This window comes from Eriocheir sinensis, chromosome 60, assembly GCF_024679095.1.
Source record: "Eriocheir sinensis breed Jianghai 21 chromosome 60, ASM2467909v1, whole genome shotgun sequence".
In the NCBI taxonomy this organism is placed as follows: Eukaryota; Metazoa; Arthropoda; class Malacostraca; order Decapoda; family Varunidae; genus Eriocheir; species Eriocheir sinensis.
In genome coordinates this window covers 4,212,718-4,235,803 of record NC_066568.1, presented here as the reverse complement: position 1 = coordinate 4,235,803, position 23,086 = coordinate 4,212,718, and the positions used below count along the sequence as shown (strand labels likewise).

At 39.3% G+C, this 23,086-nt stretch overlaps 1 protein-coding gene across 5 annotated transcripts in view; it reads left to right on the top strand.

Annotated features, from left to right (window-relative positions):
* The window catches only part of LOC126985792 (uncharacterized), a 330,694-nt gene that overhangs the window by 140,628 nt on the left and 166,980 nt on the right, over positions 1–23,086 (top strand). For all 5 annotated transcript variants that reach the window (XR_007739047.1, XR_007739046.1, XR_007739045.1 and 2 more), the window contains 2 exons: positions 6,480–6,556; positions 21,408–21,595. Coding sequence is in view for 2 of the 5 variants with exons in the window: in XM_050841180.1 (XP_050697137.1) it covers positions 6,480–6,556; positions 21,408–21,595 (265 nt within the window). In the remaining 3 variants the exon portion in view is untranslated. The remainder of the gene's footprint in view (positions 1–6,479; positions 6,557–21,407; positions 21,596–23,086) is intronic.

The window sequence follows — 23,086 nt, the reverse complement described above, 5'->3', positions numbered from 1 at the left end:
GATCATGTCTCCACGCACCCTTCGCCTTTCTAGAGAATGCAAGTTTAACTGTTTGAGTCTTTCCTCGTATGGCAAGTTTCTCAACCCCTGAATCATCTTAGTCATCCTCCTCTGCACCGATTCTAACATTTTGATATCCATTCTATAGTAGGGTGACCAGAACTGAACCGCATAGTCAAGATGAGGTCTAACTAATGCTAAATATAGTTTGAGGAAGACTTCGGGGCTTCTGTTGCTTACGCTCCTTGAAATAAATCCCAGTACCCTATTAGCTCGATTTCTAGCTTGAATGCATTGTGCCCTTGGACGGAGATCAGAGCTCACTAAGACTAAATCCCTCTCACACCCAGACCTACTTATGAGTGTGTCATTTAAGCAATAGTTATGTGAGGGTTGTTCCTACCTACACTCAGAATACTGCACTTCCCTACATTGAACTCCATCTGCCATTTATCCGATCAGTCCTTATAATCTGTTGAGTTCACCTTGGAGAATATAGCGTCCTGATCCGACTCAATTACTCTACCGATCTTGGTATCATCTTCAAATTTACTAACATCACTACTAATTCCTGTGTCAAAGTAATTGATATAAATAATAAAACAAAGTGGACCTAATACCGAACCTTGTGGGACCCCACTCGTAACATCCCCAGTCAGATCTTTTACCATTGATTTGCACTCTTTGCTTCCTATTGCTAAGCCACGCCTTGACCCAGTTCAAAACTTTACCCTCTACTCCGTGAGCCTGTAATTTAAGCAACAGTCGTTGGTGAGAACTTTGTCAAACGCTTTACTAAAATCAAGATAGATTACATCATAATTTTCATCTCTGTCAACCGCCTCAAATACTTTATTGTAGAAGGACAAGAGATTGGTGAGGCATGACCTACCTTTTGTGAACCCATGCTGCGAGTCGTGAATTAAGCTATGTTTCTCTAAATGCTCCCGAATGTTCCTGGCTATTATGGACTCCAGCATCTTCCCTATAACCGATGTTAAGCTAATTGGGCGATAGTTTGAAGCAACTGACCTGTCCCCCTTTTTAAAAATCGGCGTCACATTAGCTACTTTCCATAGGCTCGGCACATAGCCAGTATTTACCGACATCTTAAAGATGTCGGTTAGTGGGTCACTGATTATATCACCTAACTCCTTTAATACCCTCGGAAATATCCCGTCAGGACCTGGCGCTTCTTCCTTTTTTTCCTCGTTTTCACTCATTCCATCGCATATATTTGTTTAACTATTGCATTCTTCCTATTATTATTATTATTATTATTATTATTATTATTATTATTATTATTATTATTTGCCAAGGAGAAAGAAAGGAAGTGGTATAGAAAAGGAGATGAATAAGTAAGAGAAGAAGGAAAGGAAGAGAAAGAATGATTAAAATATGCAGAAAGAAAGAAGGAAAGAAAATAAAAGAGATCTACACAAGTTAAGAAATATGGGAAAGATTATTATTATTATTGTTGTTGTTGTTGTTGTTGTTGTTGTATACACGTCTGTTCACTTCATTAACCCTATATTTCTTTCCATCTCGTTTTTTTTGTCGTTTTGTTTGCTTTAGTTTTCCCTTAGTTCTAGTGTCGCCTCCGTTTTCTTTTGAGTTCTAGTTTCCCGTTTTCTGTGTCGTTGTATTGTGATTGTTTTTGTTTCCCTTATTTTTTTGTTTGGCTTCGTTTTCTTTTGCGTCCCAGTTTCCCGTTTTCTGTTTTGCTTCGTTGCCTAATCCTTCGTTTTCTGTTGTGTGTGTCGTTTTAATCCTCCGTTTTCTCTTGTCTCGCTTTTCTAATTGTTGTTTTTGTTGCTTTTGTTTTAGTTTCCCAAATTTTTAGTTCGCTTCCGTTTTCTTTGGTGTCCTAGCTTCCCGTTTTCTGTTTTGCTTCGTTGCCTAATCCTTCGTTTTCTGTTGTGTGTGTCGTTTTAATCCTCCGTTTTCTCTTCTCTCGCTTTTTCAATTGTTGTTTTTGTTGTTTTTGTTTTAGTTTCCCATATTTTTAGTTCGCTTCCGTTTTCTTTGGTGTCCTAGCTTCCCGTTTTCTGTTTTGCTTTGTTGTCTACTCCTTCGTTTTCTATTGTGCGTGTGTCTTTTTAATCCTCCGTTTTCTCTTGTCTCGCTTTTCTAATTGTTGTTTTTGTTGCTTTTGTTTTAGTTTCCCAAATTTTTAGTTCGCTTCCGTTTTCTTTGGTGTCCTAGCTTCCCGTTTTCTGTTTTGCTTCGTTGCCTAATCCTTCGTTTTCTGTTGTGTGTGTCGTTTTAATCCTCCGTTTTCTCTTGTCTCGCTTTTCTAATTGTTGTTTTTGTTTTTGTTTTAGTTTCCCATATTTTTAGTTCGCTTCCGTTTTCTTTGGTGTCCTAGCTTCCCGTTTTCTGTTTTGCTTTGTTGTCTACTCCTTCGTTTTCTATTGTGCGTGTGTCTTTTTGATCTTCCCGTGTTTAACATTCATTTTTTTCCATTTTTTTCCTTCTTACCTTCTTTCTTTCCTTCTCCTTTTCCTCCTTTCTTTCGACCTTGCTTTCTTTCTTTGTTTATCTACCTATCATCCACATTCTCTTTCTCTCTCTCTCCTTTATTTATTTCCTTCTTTATATCACTTTCTTTCTCCTTTATTTATTTCCTTCTTTATATCACTTTCTTTCTCTCTCCTTTATTTATTTCCTTCTTTATATCACTTTCTTTCTCTCTCCTTTATTTATTTCCTTCTTTATATCACTTTCTTTCTCTCTCCTTTATTTATTTCCTTCTTTATATCACTTTCTTTCTCTCTCCTTTATTTATTTCCTTCTTTATATCACTTTCTTTCTCTCTCCTTTATTTATTTCCTTCTTTATATCACTTTCTTTCTCTCCTTTATTTATTTCCTTCTTTATATCACTTTCTTTCTCTCTCCTTTATTTATTTCCTTCTTTATATCACTTTCTTTCTCTCTCCTTTATTTATTTCCTTCTTTATATCACTTTCTTTCTCTCTTTCTATTTCTCTTATACCACAATAATTCTTTTCCTCTTGCCGTCTTTAGCGAACATATTTTTCCCTAGATAATATAATTCTCTCTCTCTCTCTCTCTCTCTCTCTCTCTCTCTCTCTCTCTCTCTCTCTCTCTCTCTCTCTCTCTCTCTCTCTCTCTCTCTTACATTAGTAATTAGTTCTCTTGGCTTTCCTCTGATTGAGTTCTCTCTAGGTTTAGTTTTTAAGGTTCTCTCTCTCTCTCTCTCTCTCTCTCTCTCTCTCTCTCTCTCTCTCTCTCTCTCTCTCTCTCTCTCTCTCTCTCTCTCTCTCTCTCTCTCTCTCTCTCTCTCTCTCTCTCTCTCTCTCTCTTATTTTTTCATTTAATCTTTCCTTCTTTTCCTTTTTCTTTCCCTCTTTTCCGTTTTTCATTTCTTTTCTCTCTCTCTCTCTCTCTCTCTCTCTCTCTCTCTCTCTCTCTCTCTCTCTCTCTCTCTCTCTCTCAAGTGTGTGTGTGTGTGTGTGTGTGTGTGTGTGTGTGTGTGTGTAGACGGCCGACTCAGGTAGATAAAATTGATTAGCTCATCAATTTTGTTTTCGTACAGGTAAAGCGAGCGAGCAGGCAGAGAGAGAGAAATCTCTCTCTCTCTCTCTCTCTCTCTCTCTCTCTCTCTCTCTCTCTCTCTCTCTCTCTCTCTCTCTCTCTCTCTCTCTCTCTCTCTCTCTCTCTCTCTCTCTCTCTCTCTTGTTCCTTCCCTCATTCATCTCTATATATTTTCTTTCTTAACTTTATTTTTTTTCTCCGTTTTCTCTCTTGTTTCCTTCTCAAGTTTCTTCCTCTTCTTCTTCCTCCTTCGCTTCCCTTTCTCCTTCTTAAGTTTCTTCCTCTCCTTCTTCCTCCTTCGCTTCCCTTTCTCCTTCTCCTCTTTCATCATTTTATTTATTTCTTGTTCCTCCTTCCTTTTGCTTTCTATTTTTTCCTTGTTCTCCTTTAACTTTACTCTCCTTCCCTCCTTCCGTTCTTTTTTTTTCCTTTTTCTTTTCTCCTTCCTTTCATCTTTGGTCATTCTTTTTTTTTTGTTCCTTCTCTCTCTCTCTCTCTCTCTCTCTCTCTCTCTCTCTCTCTCTCTCTCTCTCTCTCTCTCTCTCTCTCTCTCTCTCTCTCTCTCTCTCTCTATCTATCTATCTATCTATCTATCTATCTATCTATCTCTATCTATCTATCTATTTATTTATCTATCTATCTCTTCCTCCTCTTGTTCCTCTCCTTTGTCTTCCCTTTTCTTCCTTCCCAAACCTTTACCTTCCTCCTCCCCCTCCTCCTCTTCCTTACCTGCCGGCGTCTTGTCTTCATCAACAAATAACCCCAAAAAATCCTAATAAAAGACTACCTGTTGGCGCCAATTACAGGTGAGCCATTATTTACACTCTCTCTCTCTCTCTCTCTCTCTCTCTCTCTCTCTCTCTCTCTCTCTCTCTCTCTCTCTCTCTCTCTCTCTCTCTCTCTCTCTCTCTCTCTCTCCTGGTCATTCTTCTCACTTTTCTTCATTTCTTCGTCTAATTTTCGATATATAGACGAATGCGTGAGGTGAATTGAGCGTGTGTGTGTGTGTGTGTGTGTGTGTGTGTGTGTGTGTGTGTGTGTGTGTGTGTGTTTGTGTGTGTGTGTGTGTGTGTGTGTGTGTGTGTGTGTGTGTGTGTGTGTGTCTCTCTCTCTCTCTCTCTCTCTCTCTCTCTCTCTCTCTCTCTCTCTCTCTCTCTCTCTCTCTCTCTCTCTCTCTCTCTCTCTCTCTCTCTCTCTCGTTACTTCTTTTTCTTATAACTACGATCCAAAAATATCACTGTAGTAGTAGTAGTAGTAGTAGTAGTAGTAGTAGTAGTAGTAGGAGGAGGAGGAGGAGGAAGAATTATAAAAAGTTGTTCCTCATTATATTTCCATATTGCTAACTTTTATTATATCTTTAAGGAACCTTTTTTTTCCCTCTTTTCCCTCATTTTTTTTATCTTGCTATCCTCTTTTTTTTCTTTTCACTAACACCTTTTTTCCATACTTTTATCTCTCCTCTTAATTTCCTCTGTCTACGTTCCTTCTTTTCCCTCTTCTCCCTCTTCCTTCTTTATCCTCTTTCTATCCTCTTTTTTCTATTTATTTGCACGTTTTTTCCTTTCTTTTAGCGCTCCTCTTAATTTCCTCTTTCTACCTTCCTTCTTTTCCCTCTTCTCCCTCTTCCTTCTTTATCCTCTTTCTATCCTCTTTTTTTTTCTATTTATTTGCACGTTTTTTCCTTTCTTTTAGCGCTCCTCTTAATTTCCTCTTTCTAACTTCCTTCTTTTCCCTCTTCTCCCTCTCCCTTTTTTTCTATTCTCTAACCCCTTTTTTCTTTCTGTTATCTCTCCTTTTTATTTACTCTTTCTATCTTTCCTCTTTTTCCCCTTTTACCTCTCCCTTTTTTATCCCTTTCTACCCTCTCTTTCTATTCACTAACAACTTTTTCCTTCCTGTCATCTCTCCTCTTTTTTTACTCTTTCTACCTTCCTTTTTCCTCTTCTACCTCTCCTTATTTTATTTTTTTAAGCGCCCGTAACTCAAAATTGACCTCTCTTCTGGCCAGTCTTTTCTTTTGTTTGTTGTGGGAGCGGTGAGTAGCGGGCTTTTTTTTAACACAATTTCCTTTTCTTCCAATGTTTTTCTTCATTTTCTTTATATTTTCTCATTATCCTTCTTTCTCTCCTGATTCTTGTTAACATTCTTTTTTTTTCATTTCTTCTTTTGTGTCCCTTGAGCCGTTTCTTTTTGCGTGGCCCAGCCTGTTAGTGGCGCGGGCGAATTTTTTTTATAGTGAATGCCGTGATGTGTGACTCCTCTTTCATCCTTTTATTTATCTTGTTCCTCCCTTTTGTTTTCTATTTTTTCTACTTGTTCTACTACCGCCCATATGTATTTTTCCCCATACGTTATTAAGTTCGCCATTTGCGCACCTCCAGACCGCCCATATGTGCGCTAATGGTGAGGTTTGACTGTACCTTACTTCCTTTCCTTCCCTGCTTCCGATCTTTTCTTTTCCTTTTCTTTCTCTCTCCTTTCTTCCTGGGCTATTCTTATTTTTTCTTTCTTCCTTCTCCCTTTTGCTTTCTATTTTTTCTACTTGTTCTCTTTACTTTACTTCCCTTCCTTCCCTGCTTCCGTTCTTTTCTTTTCCTTTTCTTTCTCTCTCCTTTCTTCCTGGGCTATTCTTATTTTTTCTTTCTTCCTTCTCCCTTTTGCTTTCTATTTTTTCTACTTGTTCTCTTTACTTCCCTTCCTTCCATGCCTCCGTTCTTTTCTTTTCCTTTTCTTTCTCTCCTTCCTTTCTTCCTGAGCCATTTTCTTTATCTTTCTTCCTTCTCCTCCACTTCCCTTTTCTCTTGTATTAACTTTCCCCTTTTTCCCCTTCTATCTTCCTTCTTTTTCCCTTTTATCTACTGTTACACCCTTCAGACCCAGCCTTTTTCCCTTCTAACTCCCCTTGTTCTCCCCCCACAGGACTGGTGCAGGGGCGCGATGGGGGGCGAGGAGGTGCAGGCTACATGAACCTCCCCTCGCCAAATGTGGCTGCCGAGGTAAGTGAGGGGAGAGGGGAGAAAAGGGGAGGGGAGAGGAAGTGTGTGGGTGTGGGTGTGATTCTGTGTGCCGTGTTAATGAAGGGGGAGGGGATAAACAAATAAAGGAAGGGGAAGGGAGATAATTAGGGAAGGGGGAGGGGAGATAAGAAGGAAAGAGGGAGGGAGGGGGAGGGAAACGTGTGGGTTGGTGTACTGTGGTCAGACGAAGGGGGGAGAGGAATAACGAATGAAGGAGGAGGGAAGGAAAGAGGGGAGAAGGAAAAGGGGAAGAAGATTGATGATAGACGAAGAGAATAAGAAAATAGATGAAGAGAAAGAGGAGGAGGAAAGCAAGTGAGGGGAGAGAAGGGAAAAGGAAAGGAAAGGGAAGGAAAGAGGGAGAAGGAGAAGGGGAAGAAGATTTTATGATAGAGGAAAGGAAACAAGAAAGTAGATGAAGAGAAAGAGTTGAAGGAAAGCAAGTGAGGGGAGAGAAGGGAAAAGGAAAGGGAAGGAAGAGGGGAAGGAAAGAGGGAAGAAGGATAAAGGAAAGAATATTGATGAGAGACGAAGGGAAATAAGAAAATAAATGAAGAGAAAGAGAAGGAGGAAATTAAGTGAGGGAAGAGAAGGAGAGGGAGAGATAAGGAAAGAGAAGGAAGGGGAAGAAATAAAGAGGAAGAGAAGAATAGGGGAGTAGGAAGGAAGGGGAGGAAAGTATGAGAGATAAGAGAAGGAAAGGGAGGTAGAAGAGAAGGGAGGAGAGGGAGGGGAAGGGAGTGAAAGAAGAGGGGAAGAGAAGAGAAAAGGGAAGGAAGGAGAAAAAATAATGTGATATGTTGATGAAAAAGGAAGAGGATAAAGAAATAAATGAAGAGGAAGAGGAAAGTAATGAAGGAGAATGGGAAGAAGAGGGGAAAGAAAGGGAAAGAGCTACGTAAAAGGGGAAAAGAAGGAAATAAAGGAAGAAGAAAAAGAAAATAAATTATATGAAGAGAGGAGAAGGTGAGGGGAAAGAAAGTAGAGGGGAAGGAGGAAGAGAAGAAGCAAATAAACAAAACTGAGAGAAAATGGGAGAAAATGAAGGGAAGGGAAGGGGGAGAGAAAAGAGGAAGAAGGTTGTGGGTTGGTGATATGATGAAAAGGGAAGAGAATGAGCAAATAAAGGAAAGAAGAAGAGGAAGATGAGTGAGAGGAAATAGGAGAGAGAGAGAAGGAGAAAGTGGGAAGGAAGGTAAGGAGAAGAGAAAGGGTAAGTAAGGGAAAGATAGGAGGTTAAGGAAGGGAAGAGAAGAATGGGGATAAAAAGGAAAGAAAGAAGAGGAAGATGAAAGGAAATAGGAGAGAGTGAGGAGAAGGAAGGAGGAAGGGAAGGGGAAGGAAGGTAAGGAGAAGAGGAAGGGAAATAAGGGAAAGAGAGGAGGTAAAGGAAGGGAAGAGAAGAAAGGGATTGGAAAGAAAAGGAAAAAAAATGTGCTGTAATTTGTGTATGGAGAGGAAGAGAGCGAGGAAATAAATGATAAAGAAGAGGAAGATAATTGAGAGAAAGAGGGGAGAGGAAAGAGGAAAGAGGAAGAGGAAGTGTGTGGATTGGTGTTTATGATTTGACGACAAGGGGAGGAGAATAAACTAAGTGATGAGGGGAAGAGGGAGAGGACGATAAGTGAGGGGAGAGGAGAAAGAAGGGGAGACGAGGGGAGATAATTTGATGTTTGGTGATGAAGAGGAAAATATATATAGAATGAAAATAAATAGAAGCAAATAAATAAAATAAGGAGACAAGGAAGTGAGGGAGAGATTAGAGAGGGAGAGGAGAGATAAGGGGAAGAGAAAGGGGAGAAGAGGGGAGATAAATTGTTGTTTGGAGATGAAGAGAAAAATATATATAGAATGAAAAGAAATAAGAGTAAATAAATAAAAAAGGAGACAAGAAAGTGAGGGGAGAGGAGAGAGAGTGAAGGGAAGAGAAGGGGAGAAGAGAGAGGGGAGATAATTTGATATTTGGTGATGAAAAGGAAAATATATATAGAATGAAAAGAAATAGGAGCAAATAAATGAAAAAAAGGAGAGACAAGGAAATAAATTAAATAAATAAGAAGAAAAGAGAAATTGATAAGAGAGATAATGAAAAAGAGTGAAGATATGGAAGTAGAGAAAATGGGAATAAAGGAGGAAAAAGGAGAAAAAAATAAGTAAGAATGATGTCAATGAGAAAGATAATGAAGGAAAAGAGAAGATATTAATTAATTAGAGAAGAAGAAGAAGAAGAAGAGGAAGAAATAAAAGATGAAAAATTAATATGTATGGAAATGTAAATGAGATGATAATTACAAGGAAAAAAATAAAGATGAGGAAATAGAAAATAATGGAGAAAGACACGAAAGAAAAAGAAAACAAGATAAAGATTAGATAAATAATTTGTGGAAGAAGAAAGAGAGAGAGAGAGTGTTTGTGGAGTGTGTGTGTGTGTGTGTGTGTGTGTGTGTGTGTGTGTGTGTGTGACTGTGAATTAATGACTTGACACTCCATTGCATATTCATTCTTTTTTTTTTTTTTTTTTTTTTTTTCAAGTTTGTCCTCCATTTCATTGTTTTTCATTTTGCATTTCCTTTCTTTTTTTTCTTTATTGTTTTTTTTCCTGTTTTTTTTTTTCTCAGTGTTCTTTTCCTTAATTTCCTCTTCTGTTTATATATTATCTTTTTCCTCTTTTATGCATTTCATTTCTCTTCTGTTTGTTTTTTTGTTGTTATTTTCATGATGTTTATTTATGTATATTTCTTTGTTTATTGATTTACTTATTTATGTATTCAGTCGTTTCTTTAAAGTCATTCATTATTACGTATTTTATTTTTTTATGTTATGTTTTTTTCCTTTCCTTCTCTCTTTCCTCTCACTTCCTTTCCTTAACTCTCATTTATTGACTTCCTCAATTTATTGTCTTATTTATTATCTTATGTTATTTTTTTCCTTCCCTCTTTCCTTTCACTTCCTCTCCTTAACTCTCATTCATTTACTTTATACATTTATTCTTCGTTTATTCATAACTTTTCACATTCTCTTTTTTAGTTCGTCTTCTTTATCTCTTCCCCTTCACTTCCTTTCTTTAGCTTTTTTTATTTACTTCCTTCATTCGCTTTTCGTTTAGTCATAACTTTTCACTTTCTATCAATCTTAGTTTCTGTTCTCCCTCTCTTCCTCTCTTCTTTCTTTCTCTCTTTCCCTTCTTCCTGTTTTTCAGTCTTTATTTATTTATCTACTTTTTCCATTTCCCTTTCGTCTAGTCTTTATTTCACTTCCTAAAATCTCTCTTCTCTCTTATCTTTTCCCTTTTTTTTCATTTCCCTTTTTTTTCTATTTCATTCTTTCTTTCAAATCACTTTCGTCCAGTCATTATTTCACTTCCTAAAATCTCTTCTCTTCTCTTTTTCATTTTCATTTCCCCTTTCTTACTTTTTCTATTTCTTTCTTTCTTTCAAATAACTTTCGTCATGTCATTTTCTTGTACAACTCACTCTTTTTATCTTATCTTTCTCCTTTTCATTCCCCTTTTATCCTTTTCCCATTTCTTTCTTTCTTTCAAATCACTTTCTTCCAGTCATTTTTTCACTTCCTAAAATCTCTTCTCTTATCTTCTCCTTCTCCTTTTTTTTCCCTTTTATTCCTTTTTCTATTTATTTATTTCTTGCAAATCACTTTCGTCCAGTCATTTTCTTGTACTTCCTAAAATCTCTTCTCTTCTCTTCTCGTTTTTCCTCCTTTTCATTTCACTTTTCTTCCTCTTTCTATTTATTTCCTTCTTTAAAGTCAATCCTTCAAACAGGTTATAATATCGCATGTTACTTCTCTCCCGTCTTTCTCTTCCTTTTTCTCTCATTCCTCAATCATCTTATATTTTCTCGCTTCCCTCTATTTGCTCTTCCTATCATCTTTAACTTCCTATCATCTTTAACTTCTTCTCCTTCCCTCTTCCTCTCTCCCCTCTTCGTTCAGTCATGCGGTATTTCCTCTATTTGAACTCACTCTCTTTTCTCGTACCCTCTTCTGTGTCTATTTTCTTTTACTTCCATTTTCTTTTCTTTTAATCCTTCTGTCTCATTTGCCTTCATATATTCACTGTTTTATTTTCCTTTCTCATTCACTGTCTTTTGCTCACTCTCTCTCTCTCTCTGTCTTAATCTATCTATCTCTATCGCTTTATTTATCTATCTATCTATCTATCTTTAGTTTCCTTAGTTTAATCTTTGTTTATTTTTTCTTTTCTTTAATATAATTTCATTCGAAGCATTTTCTTTACTGTAATTTTTCTTTAAGCTGTTTTGAGGTCGCCGGGTCGTGCGGTTCGATTTTTACTAGTAAGATCTCTTTAAGACACTTTTTCTTTTAATTGTAATCTTATTTGTGGCAATCATCTTTATTGCTTTTTACTTTTCTTTCAGTTTAATCGGTGTTTTTTTTTTCTTGAATGGAATTTTATTTGAAGCATTTTTCTTTCATATGCTTCCTTGAATGAGTTTTTTTATAATCTTTCTTTTCTTTAATGTAATATTATTTGAAGCATTTTTCTTCGATGTGCTTCCTTGAATGAGTTTTATTTGAAGCATTTTTCTTTGATGTGCTTTCTTGAATGAGTTTTATTTGAAGCATTTTTCTTTAATTTGCTTCCTGAATGAGTTTTTTTATAATCTTTCTTTTCTTTAATGTAATGTTATTTGAAGCATTTTTCTTTGATGTGCTTCCTTGAATGAGTTTTATTTCTTTTATACAATCTTTCGTAGTCTTTCTCTAAAATACTTCGAGGTGGCCGGGTATACAATCTTTCGTTAATGTAGTCTTTCTCTAAACTATTTCCAGGTGGTTAGGTACACAATCTTCCGTAGTCTTTCTCTAAACTATTTCCAGGTGGTTAGGTACACAATCTTCCGTAGTCTTTCTCTAAACTATTTCCAGGTGGTTAGGTACACAATCTTCCGTAGTCTTTCTCTAAACTATTTCCGGGTGGTTAGGTACACAATCTTCCGTAGTCTTTCTCTAAACTATTTCCAGGTGGTTAGGTACACAATCTTCCGTAGTCTTTCTCTAAACTATTTCCAGGTGGTTAGGTTCACAATCTTCCGTAGTCTTTCTCTAAACTATTTCCAGGTGGTTAGGTTCACAATCTTCCGTAGTCTTTCTCTAAACTATTTCCAGGTGGTTAGGTACACAATCTTCCGTAGTCTTTCTCTAAACTATTTCCGGGTGGTTAGGTACACAATCTTCCGTAGTCTTTCTCTAAACTATTTCCAGGTGGTTAGGTACACAATCTTCCGTAGTCTTTCTCTAAACTATTTCCGACTGGTTAGGTACACAATCTTCCGTAGTCTTTCTCTAAACTATTTCCGACTGGTTAGGTACACAATCTTCCGTAGTCTTTCTCTAAACTATTTCCAGGTGGTTAGGTTCACAATCTTCCGTAGTCTTTCTCTAAACTATTTCCAGGTGGTTAGGTACACAATCTTCCGTAGTCTTTCTCTAAACTATTTCCAGGTGGTTAGGTACACAATCTTCCGTAGTCTTTCTCTAAACTATTTCCGACTGGTTAGGTACACAATCTTCCGTAGTCTTTCTCTAAACTATTTCCAGGTGGTTAGGTACACAATCTTCCGTAGTCTTTCTCTAAACTATTTCCAGGTGGTTAGGTACACAATCTTCCGTAGTCTTTCTCTAAACTATTTCCAGGTGGTTAGGTTCACAATCTTCCGTAGTCTTTCTCTAAACTATTTCCGGGTGGTTAGGTACACAATCTTCCGTAGTCTTTCTCTAAACTATTTCCGACTGGTTAGGTACACAATCTTCCGTAGTCTTTCTCTAAACTATTTCCGACTGGTTAGGTACACAATCTTCCGTAGTCTTTCTCTAAACTATTTCCGGGTGGTTAGGTACACAATCTTCCGTAGTCTTTCTCTAAACTATTTCCGACTGGTTAGGTACACAATCTTCCGTAGTCTTTCTCTAAACTATTTCAGGTGGTTAGGTACACAATCTTCCGTAGTCTTTCTAAACTATTTCCAGGTGGTTAGGTACACAATCTTCCGTAGTCTTTCTCTAAACTATTTCCGGGTGGTTAGGTACACAATCTTCCGTAGTCTTTCTCTAAACTATTTCCGACTGGTTAGGTACACAATCTTCCGTAGTCTTTCTCTAAACTATTTCCAGGTGGTTAGGTACACAATCTTCCGTAGTCTTTCTCTAAACTATTTCCAGGTGGTTAGGTTCACAATCTTCCGTAGTCTTTCTCTAAACTATTTCCGGGTGGTTAGGTTCACAATCTTCCGTAGTCTTTCTCTAAACTATTTCCGGGTGGTTAGGTACACAATCTTCCGTAGTCTTTCTCTAAACTATTTCCAGGTGGTTAGGTACACAATCTTCCGTAGTCTTTCTCTAAACTATTTCCGGGTGGTTAGGTACACAATCTTCCGTAGTCTTTCTCTAAACTATTTCCGACTGGTTAGGTACACAATCTTCCGTAGTCTTTCTCTAAACTATTTCCAGGTGGTTAGGTTCACAATCTTCCGTAGTCTTTCTCTAAACTATTTCCAGGTGGTTAGGTTCACAATCTTCCGTAGTCTTTCTCTAAACTATTTCCGGGTGGTTAGGTACACAATCTTCCGTAGTCTTTCTCTAAACTATTTCCGACTGGTTAGGTACACAATCTTCCGTAGTCTTTCTCTAAACTATTTCCGGGTGGTTAGGTACACAATCTTCCGTAGTCTTTCTCTAAACTATTTCCAGGTGGTTAGGTACACAATCTTCCGTAGTCTTTCTCTAAACTATTTCCAGGTGGTTAGGTTCACAATCTTCCGTAGTCTTTCTCTAAACTACTTTGAAGTCGCCGGGTCGTGCGGGTCCTCGGTTCGCTGGTCCAATGGCTCTTTTCACAGCTTTTCCCGTCGGTACTTTTAATGCGTTGTCGGTTAGCAAACTTCGGGCATCAAACCGCAACTTCGCGACGTCATTTTTCGCGTAAGTCTTTTAAAGGAGTCGTGTCCCTTCAGTGTATATATATATATTTTTTTTTTCGACAAGCATCATTATTTTAATACGATTTAGCTCAATAGACTTTAGACAGCAAACCTTAAATCCCCAAAAGCCTTGATCCAATAGATATTTAAAGAGCAAGGTTCTTTTTCTTTTTCTTTTACAGTACAGGAAGCAACTCAGGGCAACAAAAAGAAAGTGCAGAAAAAAAAGCCCGCTAATCGCTGGTCCCACAAAAGTGATAAATAATGAGTGTTCTATCCTGCTCCGGCAAAGGTTCAAATTCCATCTGTCCACTCCATCCTGCTCCGGGAAAGGTTCTAATTCCATCTCATCACCTGGTTATCTGTCCCATTAATCACAGAACCATTTTACCTGTGACCTTATACATACCTTCCTAATTAGTCAGGTGAAAATCTTAAAGTCCCGCCAGCCATCCTCTCAAATATCTATAAAAAGTTACGTTGACATTTTCCTTATTAGTTGCAGTATCATTTTCTCATTTTTGGCATTTTATCATTTTTACATTTTCTTTGTCAGGTCATATTCTAATCGCCCGTCCTGCCATGCTTCCTCAGATAAATCAATGGAGAACTAATTACCTTATCTTCATTAATTACTGCATCATTTTACCTGTTCCACTTTTATTTACCTCTTAATTAAGGTCAGGTAATTTATCATCCTACCAGCCTTTATGAAATAGAGTAATTAAAAGCTAAGATCACATTTTGTCTATTAATTGCTGTTATTTTCCCTCAGCTGTTAGTTTTATACACCTTGATAATTAGGGTTCTCTCCTGAAATTGACCTCTCTTTCGGCCACTCCTCTTAACTCTTTTTATAGAAGCAGTGATTTACGGGCTTTTTATTGTTGTTTTCTATTTTATTCCCTTGAGCTGTTTTCTTTACTGTACAAAAATTATCTAACTTCTCATTATTATCTGTTATCTAAAAATGATCTAACTCCCTTCTCAAATTTATCAGTGAAGAGTAAGGTCACTTTTTTGCGTATTAATGACTTTTATTTTACCTGTAACACCTGTATTTACTTTTTATAATTAAGGTCACAGTAATTTTCAAATCCTGCCAACCTCTGACATATAAATACATAACGAGATTAGTTCACATTTCGTTTATTAATTACTACATCATTTTAACTAACATTCTTATTTAACTTTTTTTAAGGAGTAGGATCACCTATTGCGTATTACTTACTGCATTATTTTACCTGTAACACCTGTATTTACTTTTATAATTAAGGTCACAATAATAATCTTCAAATCCTGCCAACCTTTGACATATATTTTGTTTATTAATCACTACATCATTTTAACTAACATGCTAATTTTACTTTTTTTTAATGTTTCACGCAATAATTTCTAACTTTTGCCAAGCTTCTTCCAATGATCAACAAAGACTTAATTTCACCTCTTTTTTAATTATTTTGTATGGGATTTTTTAAGTCAGTATGGAGCACCTGTACTTACCTGTTTAATTAGAGCCAGATAATATTCTTAACATCCTCATTCCCTTCCTCCCATTTACATTGAAAGACTTACATTCACGCTTTCACTAATTAATCAACGGGCTCACCTTACCTGTTGCACACCTCATTAATTAACATCAGCTAATCATCGTCATCATCATCATTAGTCATCATTAGTCCTCTGTTTTTTTTTCTCAATGTTCTCCACCTTGTTTTCTGTCTGATGTTAGTGTGCTCCATCCTGTCCCGGCGAAGGTTCTAATTTCATCTCTCCACCTGGTTCTCTGTCTGGTGTTAGTGTACTCCATCCTGCCCCGGCAAAGGTTCTAATTCCACCTCTCCACCTGGTTCTTTGTCTGGTGTTAGTGTACTCCATCCTGCCCCGGTAAAGGCTCTAATCCCATCCCTCCACCTGGTTCTCTGTCTGGTGTTAGTGTACTCCATCCTGCCCCGGCAAAGGTTCTAATTCCACCTCTCCACCTGGTTATCTGTCTGGTGTTAGTGTACTCCATCCTGCCCCTGCAAAGGTTCTAATTCCACCTCTCCACCTGGTTATCTGTCTGGTGTTAGTGTACTCCATCCTGCCCCGGCAAAGGTTCTAATTCCACCTCTCCACCTGGTTATCTGTCTGGTGTTAGTGTACTCCATCCTGCCCCTGCAAAGGTTCTAATTCCACCTCTCCACCTGGTCCTCTGTCTGGTGTTAGTGTACCCCATCCTGCCCCGGCAAAGGTTCTAATTCCACCTCTCCACCTGGTTATCTGTCTGGTGTTTGTGTACTCCATCCTGCCCCGGCAAAGGTTCTAATTCCACCTCTCCACCTGGTCCTCTGTCTGCCCTAACTCCTATAATAATTCCTGGGTTAGCATTTTTTTCTTGGTCTGTTATCAAGTCTACGGACATGTCTTGCCCAGGTTCATTTTATTCCTTTTCAAAATGGTCAATAGATATCCCCTTTGTCTCTCTCCAGGAATCAGGTAATGTCTCACTGATCACCTGTTACACACCTGTTTTTTACCTGTTAATTAGTAGTGTTGTATCATGATTTTGGGTTTATTTTGGAAGCTGACAACAACTCAATTTCCTTTTTTTTTTTTTTTTTTTCGTTTTTCATTCTGTCACTTCCTGTTTTTCCTCCTGTTTTTCCTCCTCTTTCTCTCCCCTTTCTCTTCTGTTTCGCTGGTTTTCCTTCCTGTTTCCCTTCATGTTCTCTTCGTTTTTTTTCCTGATTATCTCATTTCTCTTTCCTCTCTTTTTCTTTCTCTTCCCCTTCTCCTCTCTTTCCCTTGTTTCTCCTCCGTTGTTATACTTCTCTTCCTGTTTCTCTTCCTCTCTCTCTTCCCTTTCTCCTCTCTTTCGCTTGTTTCTCCTGTTGTCATACTTCTCTTCCTCTTTCTCCTCTCGCTTGTTTCTCCTCCGTTGTTATACTTCTCTTCCTGTTTCTCTTCCTCTTTCTCTTCCCTTTCTCCTCTCTTTCGCTTGTTTCTCCTCCGTTGTCATACTTCTCTTCCTCTTTCTCCTCTCTTTCCCTTGTTTCTCCTCTGTTGTTATACTTCTCTTCCTGTTTCTCTTTCCGTTTCTTTTTTTCTGATTATCTCATTTCTCCTTCCATTCTCTTCCTCTTTCTCTTCCCTTCCTCCTCTCTTTCACTTGTTTCTCCTCCGTTGTTATACTTCTCTTCCTGTTTCTCTTCATGTTCTCTTTCCGTTTCTTTTTTTCGGATTATCTCATTTCTCTTTCCTTTCTCTTTCTCTTCCCTTTCTCTTCTCTTTCGTTTGTTTCTCCTCCTGTTTCTCCTCCAGTTTCTCCTTCTGATTATCTCATTTATCTTTTCTTTCTCTTCCTCTTTCTCTTCCCTTTCTCTTCTCTTTCGTTTGTTTCTCTTCCTGATTATCTCTTTTTTTTCCTTTCTCTTCCTCTTTCTCTCTCGTTTCTCTTTTAATTATCTTCCGTTTTTCCTTCTACGTTTTCCTTCCTCTTTTTTTCTTGGTTTCCCTTCTGTTTATCTCCGCTTCTTCTTCTTCTTTCTTTTCTCTCCCATTTTTCGTTTCTTTCCCTTTCTCTCTCCCTCTCTCTCCTTCCCTTCTTCCCCTTCTCCTTCCCTTCTTTTGATCTCCGTTTCTTCTTCCTTCTTTTCTCTTCCTACGTTCCTTGCTCTCTCTCTCTCTCTCTCTCTCTCTCTCTCTCTCTCTCTCTCTCTCTCTCTCTCTCCGACTTGTTTTGCACCTGAGATAGTTAATTTCCCATCAGGGTTTCATCGCGTAAAGAAACTGGTATAAAACGCGTATGAAACCGAGATTTAATTAGTTTCTTCCCGTTCTGTCAAACTTCCTCTCGTATAAGAATTGGGTTTTTCGTTTATTTTCTCTCTCTCTCTCTCTCTCTCTCTCTCTCTCTCTCTCTCTCTCTCTCTCTCTCTCTCTCTCTCTCTCTCTCTCTCTCTTCTGTGATTACTTTTCGTGTTTCAGTCTTTTATTTTTTGTTTTCTCTTCCTTCCTCTCTCCTCCTCCTCTTCCTCTTCCTCTTCCTCCTCTTCCTCTTCCTCCACCTTCATGTTTTCCTCTTCCTTCCTTCCTTCCTTCCTTCCTTCCTTCCGTCCTCTCTGTCCGGCCATTTTTATCCTTTCATCTTAGAGAGAGAGAGAACTGCACCACCTCTTTATGTTCCATACCGGTAATCTCTCTCTCTCTCTCTCTCTCTCTCTCTCTCTCTCTCTCTCTCTCTCTCTCTCTCTCTCACACACACACAGGATATGGAGGGATCAATATTCTCTCTTGACGGGATGTAGAAACGCAACACTCCTCTTCCTCTTCCTCCTCCTCTTCCTCTTCCTCTTCCTCTTCCTCATCTTCCTCTTCCTGCCCTGAGGCGATTGTCGTTGGCTTTCCCTTTGTTGTCTTTCCTTTTTCTTCCTCTTTATTTTTTCTTCTTTATTTCTCCATTCCTCTTTTTTTTCTTTTTTTTTTGTCTACTGTCACCCCTTTCATTCTCTCTCTCTCTCTCTCTCTCTCTCTCTCTCTCTCTCTCTCTCTCTCTCTCTCTCTCTCTCTCTCTCTCTCTCTCGACGTTAAGAAGTTTGGAGTAAAGAAAGAAGGTATTCGATGGAGAGAGAGAGAGAGAGAGAACACTGGAGAGATGGAGAGAATACAGTGAGAGAAGAGGAGATAGAGAACACGTTAAGAGTTGGAGAGAAAATTGTGAGAGATGGAGAGGAGATGGTAGGAGACGAAGAGAGAGAGAGAGAGAGAGAGAGAGAGAGGAGACATTCAAGAGAGGCTGTAGAGGGGAGAAGATCAAGGAAAGGGAAGACATGGTAAGGTAGAGAGAAGAAGAAGAAGAAGTAGAAGAAGAAGAAGAAGAAGAAGAAGAAGAAGAAAGATAGGAGAGGGAAAACAAGAAGAAGAAGAACAAGACCACGAAGAGGACGAAAGAAAATAAGAAAAAGAAGATCAAAAAATAAACAAAGAGTGCAGTAGAGATGAAGAGGAAGAAAAAGAAGAAGAAAGAAAAGAAGATAAAAATGATGAAGTAGTGGAAGAACAGGAAGAACAAAAGGAAGAAGAGGAAGAAAAAAAGATGATCCAGAAGGCAGTAAATACGAAAGAAAGAAAAAAAAGTTGAAAAAGAAAACGAGAGAAAAAGATGAAAAAGGAAGAAAACGAGAAGAAAAAAGATGAAAAGGGAAGAAAACGAGAAGAAAAACAAGAAAATAAATAAAACTAGACATTGGTCACTGTAACGAGTGGAAACCGCCCGCTGCCAACACCCTCTGGTCGGAGTGCTCAAAATGTGAAAATATGCAGGTAAGTCTTGGGCGAGGTCCTGCCCTGCTTCACCTCTCAAAACTCGCGCCAGTGGAAGGATCATTTTTGACCTCGGTGACCTTGACCTTTGACCTTTGACCTTAAAAATCGAACTTGTCCTGTGTGGGGCCGTTAGTAGTCCACCTATGAAGTTTCCACATCCTAGCTGTAATGGTTCAAAAGTTATCGCGTTACAGACAAAAAAAAACAATTTGCACAGCCGGAAACAATATCTCCCGGCGGGCGGTAAAAAAGAAAACAAGAAGAAGATAGAAAGAGAAGAACAAGAACATGAATTTGAAACAACGATGAATTTATTGTTTTTTTTACGTATTTTCATTATTTTTTCCTTATTTTCCTTAGTTTATTTTCCCTATTTTTCATTATGCTCATCTTTTCTTCCTTTTTGGCTTGTTTTCCTCATTTTCATCATTCTTATTGTCGTTTTTTCTGTTCTTTTCATTATTTTCTTCTTTATTTTCCTTAGTTTATTTTCCCTATTTTCATTATGCTCACCTCTACTTCCTTTTCCCTTGTTTTCCACATTTTCATCGTTCTTATTGTTGTGTTTTTCGTTTTTTTCATCATATTCTTCTTTCCTCATTATTTATATTTCCTGTTTTCATTACGTTCCTATTTCTCCTTCCTTTCTCTTTCTCGTTCTCTTCCCTTTCTCCTCTTTCGCTTGTTTATCCTCCTGTTTCTCTTTCTCATCATCTCATATCTCTTTCCTCTCTCCTCCTCTTTCTCTTTCGTTTCCCTTCTAATTATCTTCCGTTTTTCCTTCTACGTTTTCCTTCCTCATTTTTTTTTCCTTGGCTGCCCTTCTGTTCATCCCCGCGTGAAAAATAGATGAGGGAAGAGAGGCGGGATTGGCACGTTAATGGCTCGTGTCACGTCCCATGATGTTCGCGAGGCATCAAAACTGTGCCACGGGGGGGAGGGGGGGTGGCACTCTCTCTCTCTCTCTCTCTCTCTCTCTCTCTCTCTCTCTCTCTCTCACGTTCTCTTAATTTTCTTGCAAAGGAATTTCTGTGTGTTTGTTCGTGTGTTGCTTTGCATTTGTGAGCTGGCACTTTCTTTCTTTCTTTCTTTCTTTCTTTTAATTATTTTACGATCAGTTCTTTTTTCTTTACTATTTTTTATTTATTCATGCAGGTTTTTTCTCTTTTTTTCTTCAACTTATAGAAGGTCTCCTAACTTCCTCCTCCTCCTCCTCCTCCTCCTCCTTCTGCAGTCTGATTTCTGGTTCATTGCATCGATGTGTATTCCAAGAAGGAGAAGGAGAAGGAGGAAAAGGAGGAGGAGGAGGAGAAGAAGGAGGAGGAGGAGGAGGAGGAGGAGGAGAAGACTGCAAAATGAATGCTGTTAAATGTCAAGGGAATTCCAGTATGTGTGTGTGTGTGTGTGTGTGTGTGTGTGTGTGGCATCGTGTCTCCGGGCCTATTTTTCTCTTCTTTAGAGGAGACGCTGAAGAGTCCTATGAAGAGGCTCTTAAGGAGAAGGAGGAGGAGGAGGAAGACGTAGGAGGACGAGAAGAAAAGAAAACGAAGATTAAGAAGGAAAAAATTGGCGAAGAAGGAGGAGGAGGAGGAGGAGGATAAGAAAGAGGAAAAAAGAGGAAGGAAGAAAGAGGAGGAGGAGGAGGAAGACTTGGACGAAATAAAATAAGAATAAAAATGGTGGAAGAGGATAAAGAAGAAAAAGGAACGAGGAGGAGGAGGAGGAGGAGGAGTGGGGGTGGGAGGGGGAATAAAGGGGTTGCACTGCAGATGGAAGGGAGGGAGGGAGAGAGGGGAGGAAAGATGGAAGAGGGAAGGAAGGAGGGAGGAAGGGAGGGAGTGAAACTGCAAGCTGAGAGAGAGAGAGAGAAAGTGGAAGGAGAGGAAGAGAGAGAGAGGAGGGAGAGGGAGGAAGGGAGAGAAGAAAGGAGGAAAGCAGGAAGTAAATGTGTAGCTGAAAGTGGAGGGAAGGAGGGAGGGAGGGAGAGAGGGAAGGAGACATTGCAGTGAAGTGGAGGAGGGAGGGAAGGAATGAGGGAGTGAAGGAAGGAGGGAGACATTGCGGTTAAGTGGAGGAGGGAGGGAAAGAAGGAGGGAGAGAGGAAGGGAAGGGAGATATTGCAGTGAACGTAACGCAACATTTCCAATCAAAAATCGCCCCTTCATTCCTCCCCCCCAATCCTTCCAATCCCCTCCAATTCCCCAACTCCCCAATACTAACCCCCACCATTCCTTCCCCCCCAGGACAATGAGCCCCAACACTTACTAATTCTAACATAGCCGTTCCAAACAAAAATCTCCCTTTCAATCCCCTCCCCCCCAATCCTTCCAATCCCCCAATTATCCAACTCCCCAATACTAACACCCCCCTTTCCATTCCAATCTCCCCCTCATTCGCCCCCCAATCCTTCCAATCCCCCCAGTTCCCCAACTTCCCAATACTAACCCCCCCCTTCCATTCCAATCTCCCCTTCATTCTCCCCCCAATCCTTCCAATCCCCTCTCCTTCAATCCCCCAATTCCCCAACTCCCCAATACTAACCCCTTCCATTTCTTCCCCCCCAGGACAATGAGCCCCAGAGTCTCTTCCGGGGCAACGAGGGGGGGGAAGGCTCGGATTCTGACAACGGGGAGGAGGACGCCGGCCCCCCAGCCTCGGCCCTCACGCGGCGCCGAGCTCTCGTGCCGCCGAAGTTGCTCACAGACACGGCCAACTATGATGCCCAGGACCCGCCCTCCACGCCTGTCAACGGGTGAGTGGGGGAAGGAGGAGAAGGAAGAGGGGAAGAGTTTGTGTGTGCGTGTGTGTGTGTGTTGGGGGAGAGGGGGAGTGTATGTGTGTGTTGTATTTCCGAACGTGTGTGCGTGTGTGTGTGAGAGGAGAAGAATATGTGTATGTGATTGTTTGTGTGTGGGGGAAGGGGGAGTGCGGGGTTGTATATGTGTTAGTGTATTTGTATATTGTATCTCCAAAAGTGTGTGTGTGGGAGGGAAGAAGAATATGTGTATGTGATTGTTTGTGTGTGGGATTTATCTTCCTTGTCTTTTCTTTTTTTATCCCTTTTTCCCTTTCTTTCCTTCGCCCTCCTTCCCCTTTCTTTCCCCTCTTATTTTGTGTTCATTTACTTTTCTTCCTTTTTAATCTCCTTTCTTTCTTTGTGTTCCCTCATTTCTATTCCCATTTCCTCTTCCTTTCCCTATTTTTTCACCTTTCACATATTTTCCTTTCTTTTCATTCATTTTTAGCCTTCCTTTAGTTTCCCTTCCATTTTTTAGTTCCATTCCTCTTTCTCCTTTTCAATTTCCTTTCTTTCTGAGCTTCCCTCATTTCTATTCCTATTTCCTTTTCCCTATTTTTTCATCTTCCGCTTATTTTCCTTTCTCTTATCATTCATATTTTAGTTTCCTCTTTAGTTTCCCTTCCATTTTTTAGTTTCATTCCTATTCCTTCTCTCTCTCCTTATTTCCCCCCTTTTCCACTTCTATATCATTGACCCCTTGATCGTGACACCATAAACTCACTGACTCAGCCAACCCTTCATTCACTCACTCCTTCATCAGCAGTCACGAAGCGCCTTTAATAACGTGCCGATGACGAGAAGGGAGATAAAGTACTCGATTCCACTTTTCTCCCCCGTGCGTTCGGAAGCCTTTCAAGCGAGCACGTCAACATGATGAGCGGTATAATGAAGACTTGGATGGTGAGTGTTCCTTTGCCCCGAGTCGCCAGTGGTGGATCGTGGGTCGTGGGATTCGTGATCTTCCTTTGCCGGGCTGCTGAGAATCGCTCCTTTGTGTCGCCTACGAATAGAGTTGAGGGTCTCTTTAAGCACACACCAGCCAGCGACGTATGGTCTAAAATCAATACAGAATCAGGTCACTTTGTTGTATAGAAAGTCTCATTAGTAAGTAAGACGTTTGGTAATTGTTAGGGGTTTTGTTAGGTTAGGTTAGGTTAAGTTTAGGGTATCTTCAGACACATGATAGCCAGCAACTTATGGTATAAATCAACACAGAATGAGGTCACTTTTTTGTATAGAAAGCATATATGATTTTTCAGAGTCAAGACGTTTAGTAATTGTTAGGGGTTTTGTTAGGTTAAATTTGGGGTATCTTCAGACACATGATAGCCAGCAACTTATAGTATAAATCAACACAGAATGAGGTTACTTTGTTGTATAGAAAGTCTCATTATTAAGGAAGCATATATGAATTTTCTGAGTCAAGACCTATAGTAACTGTTT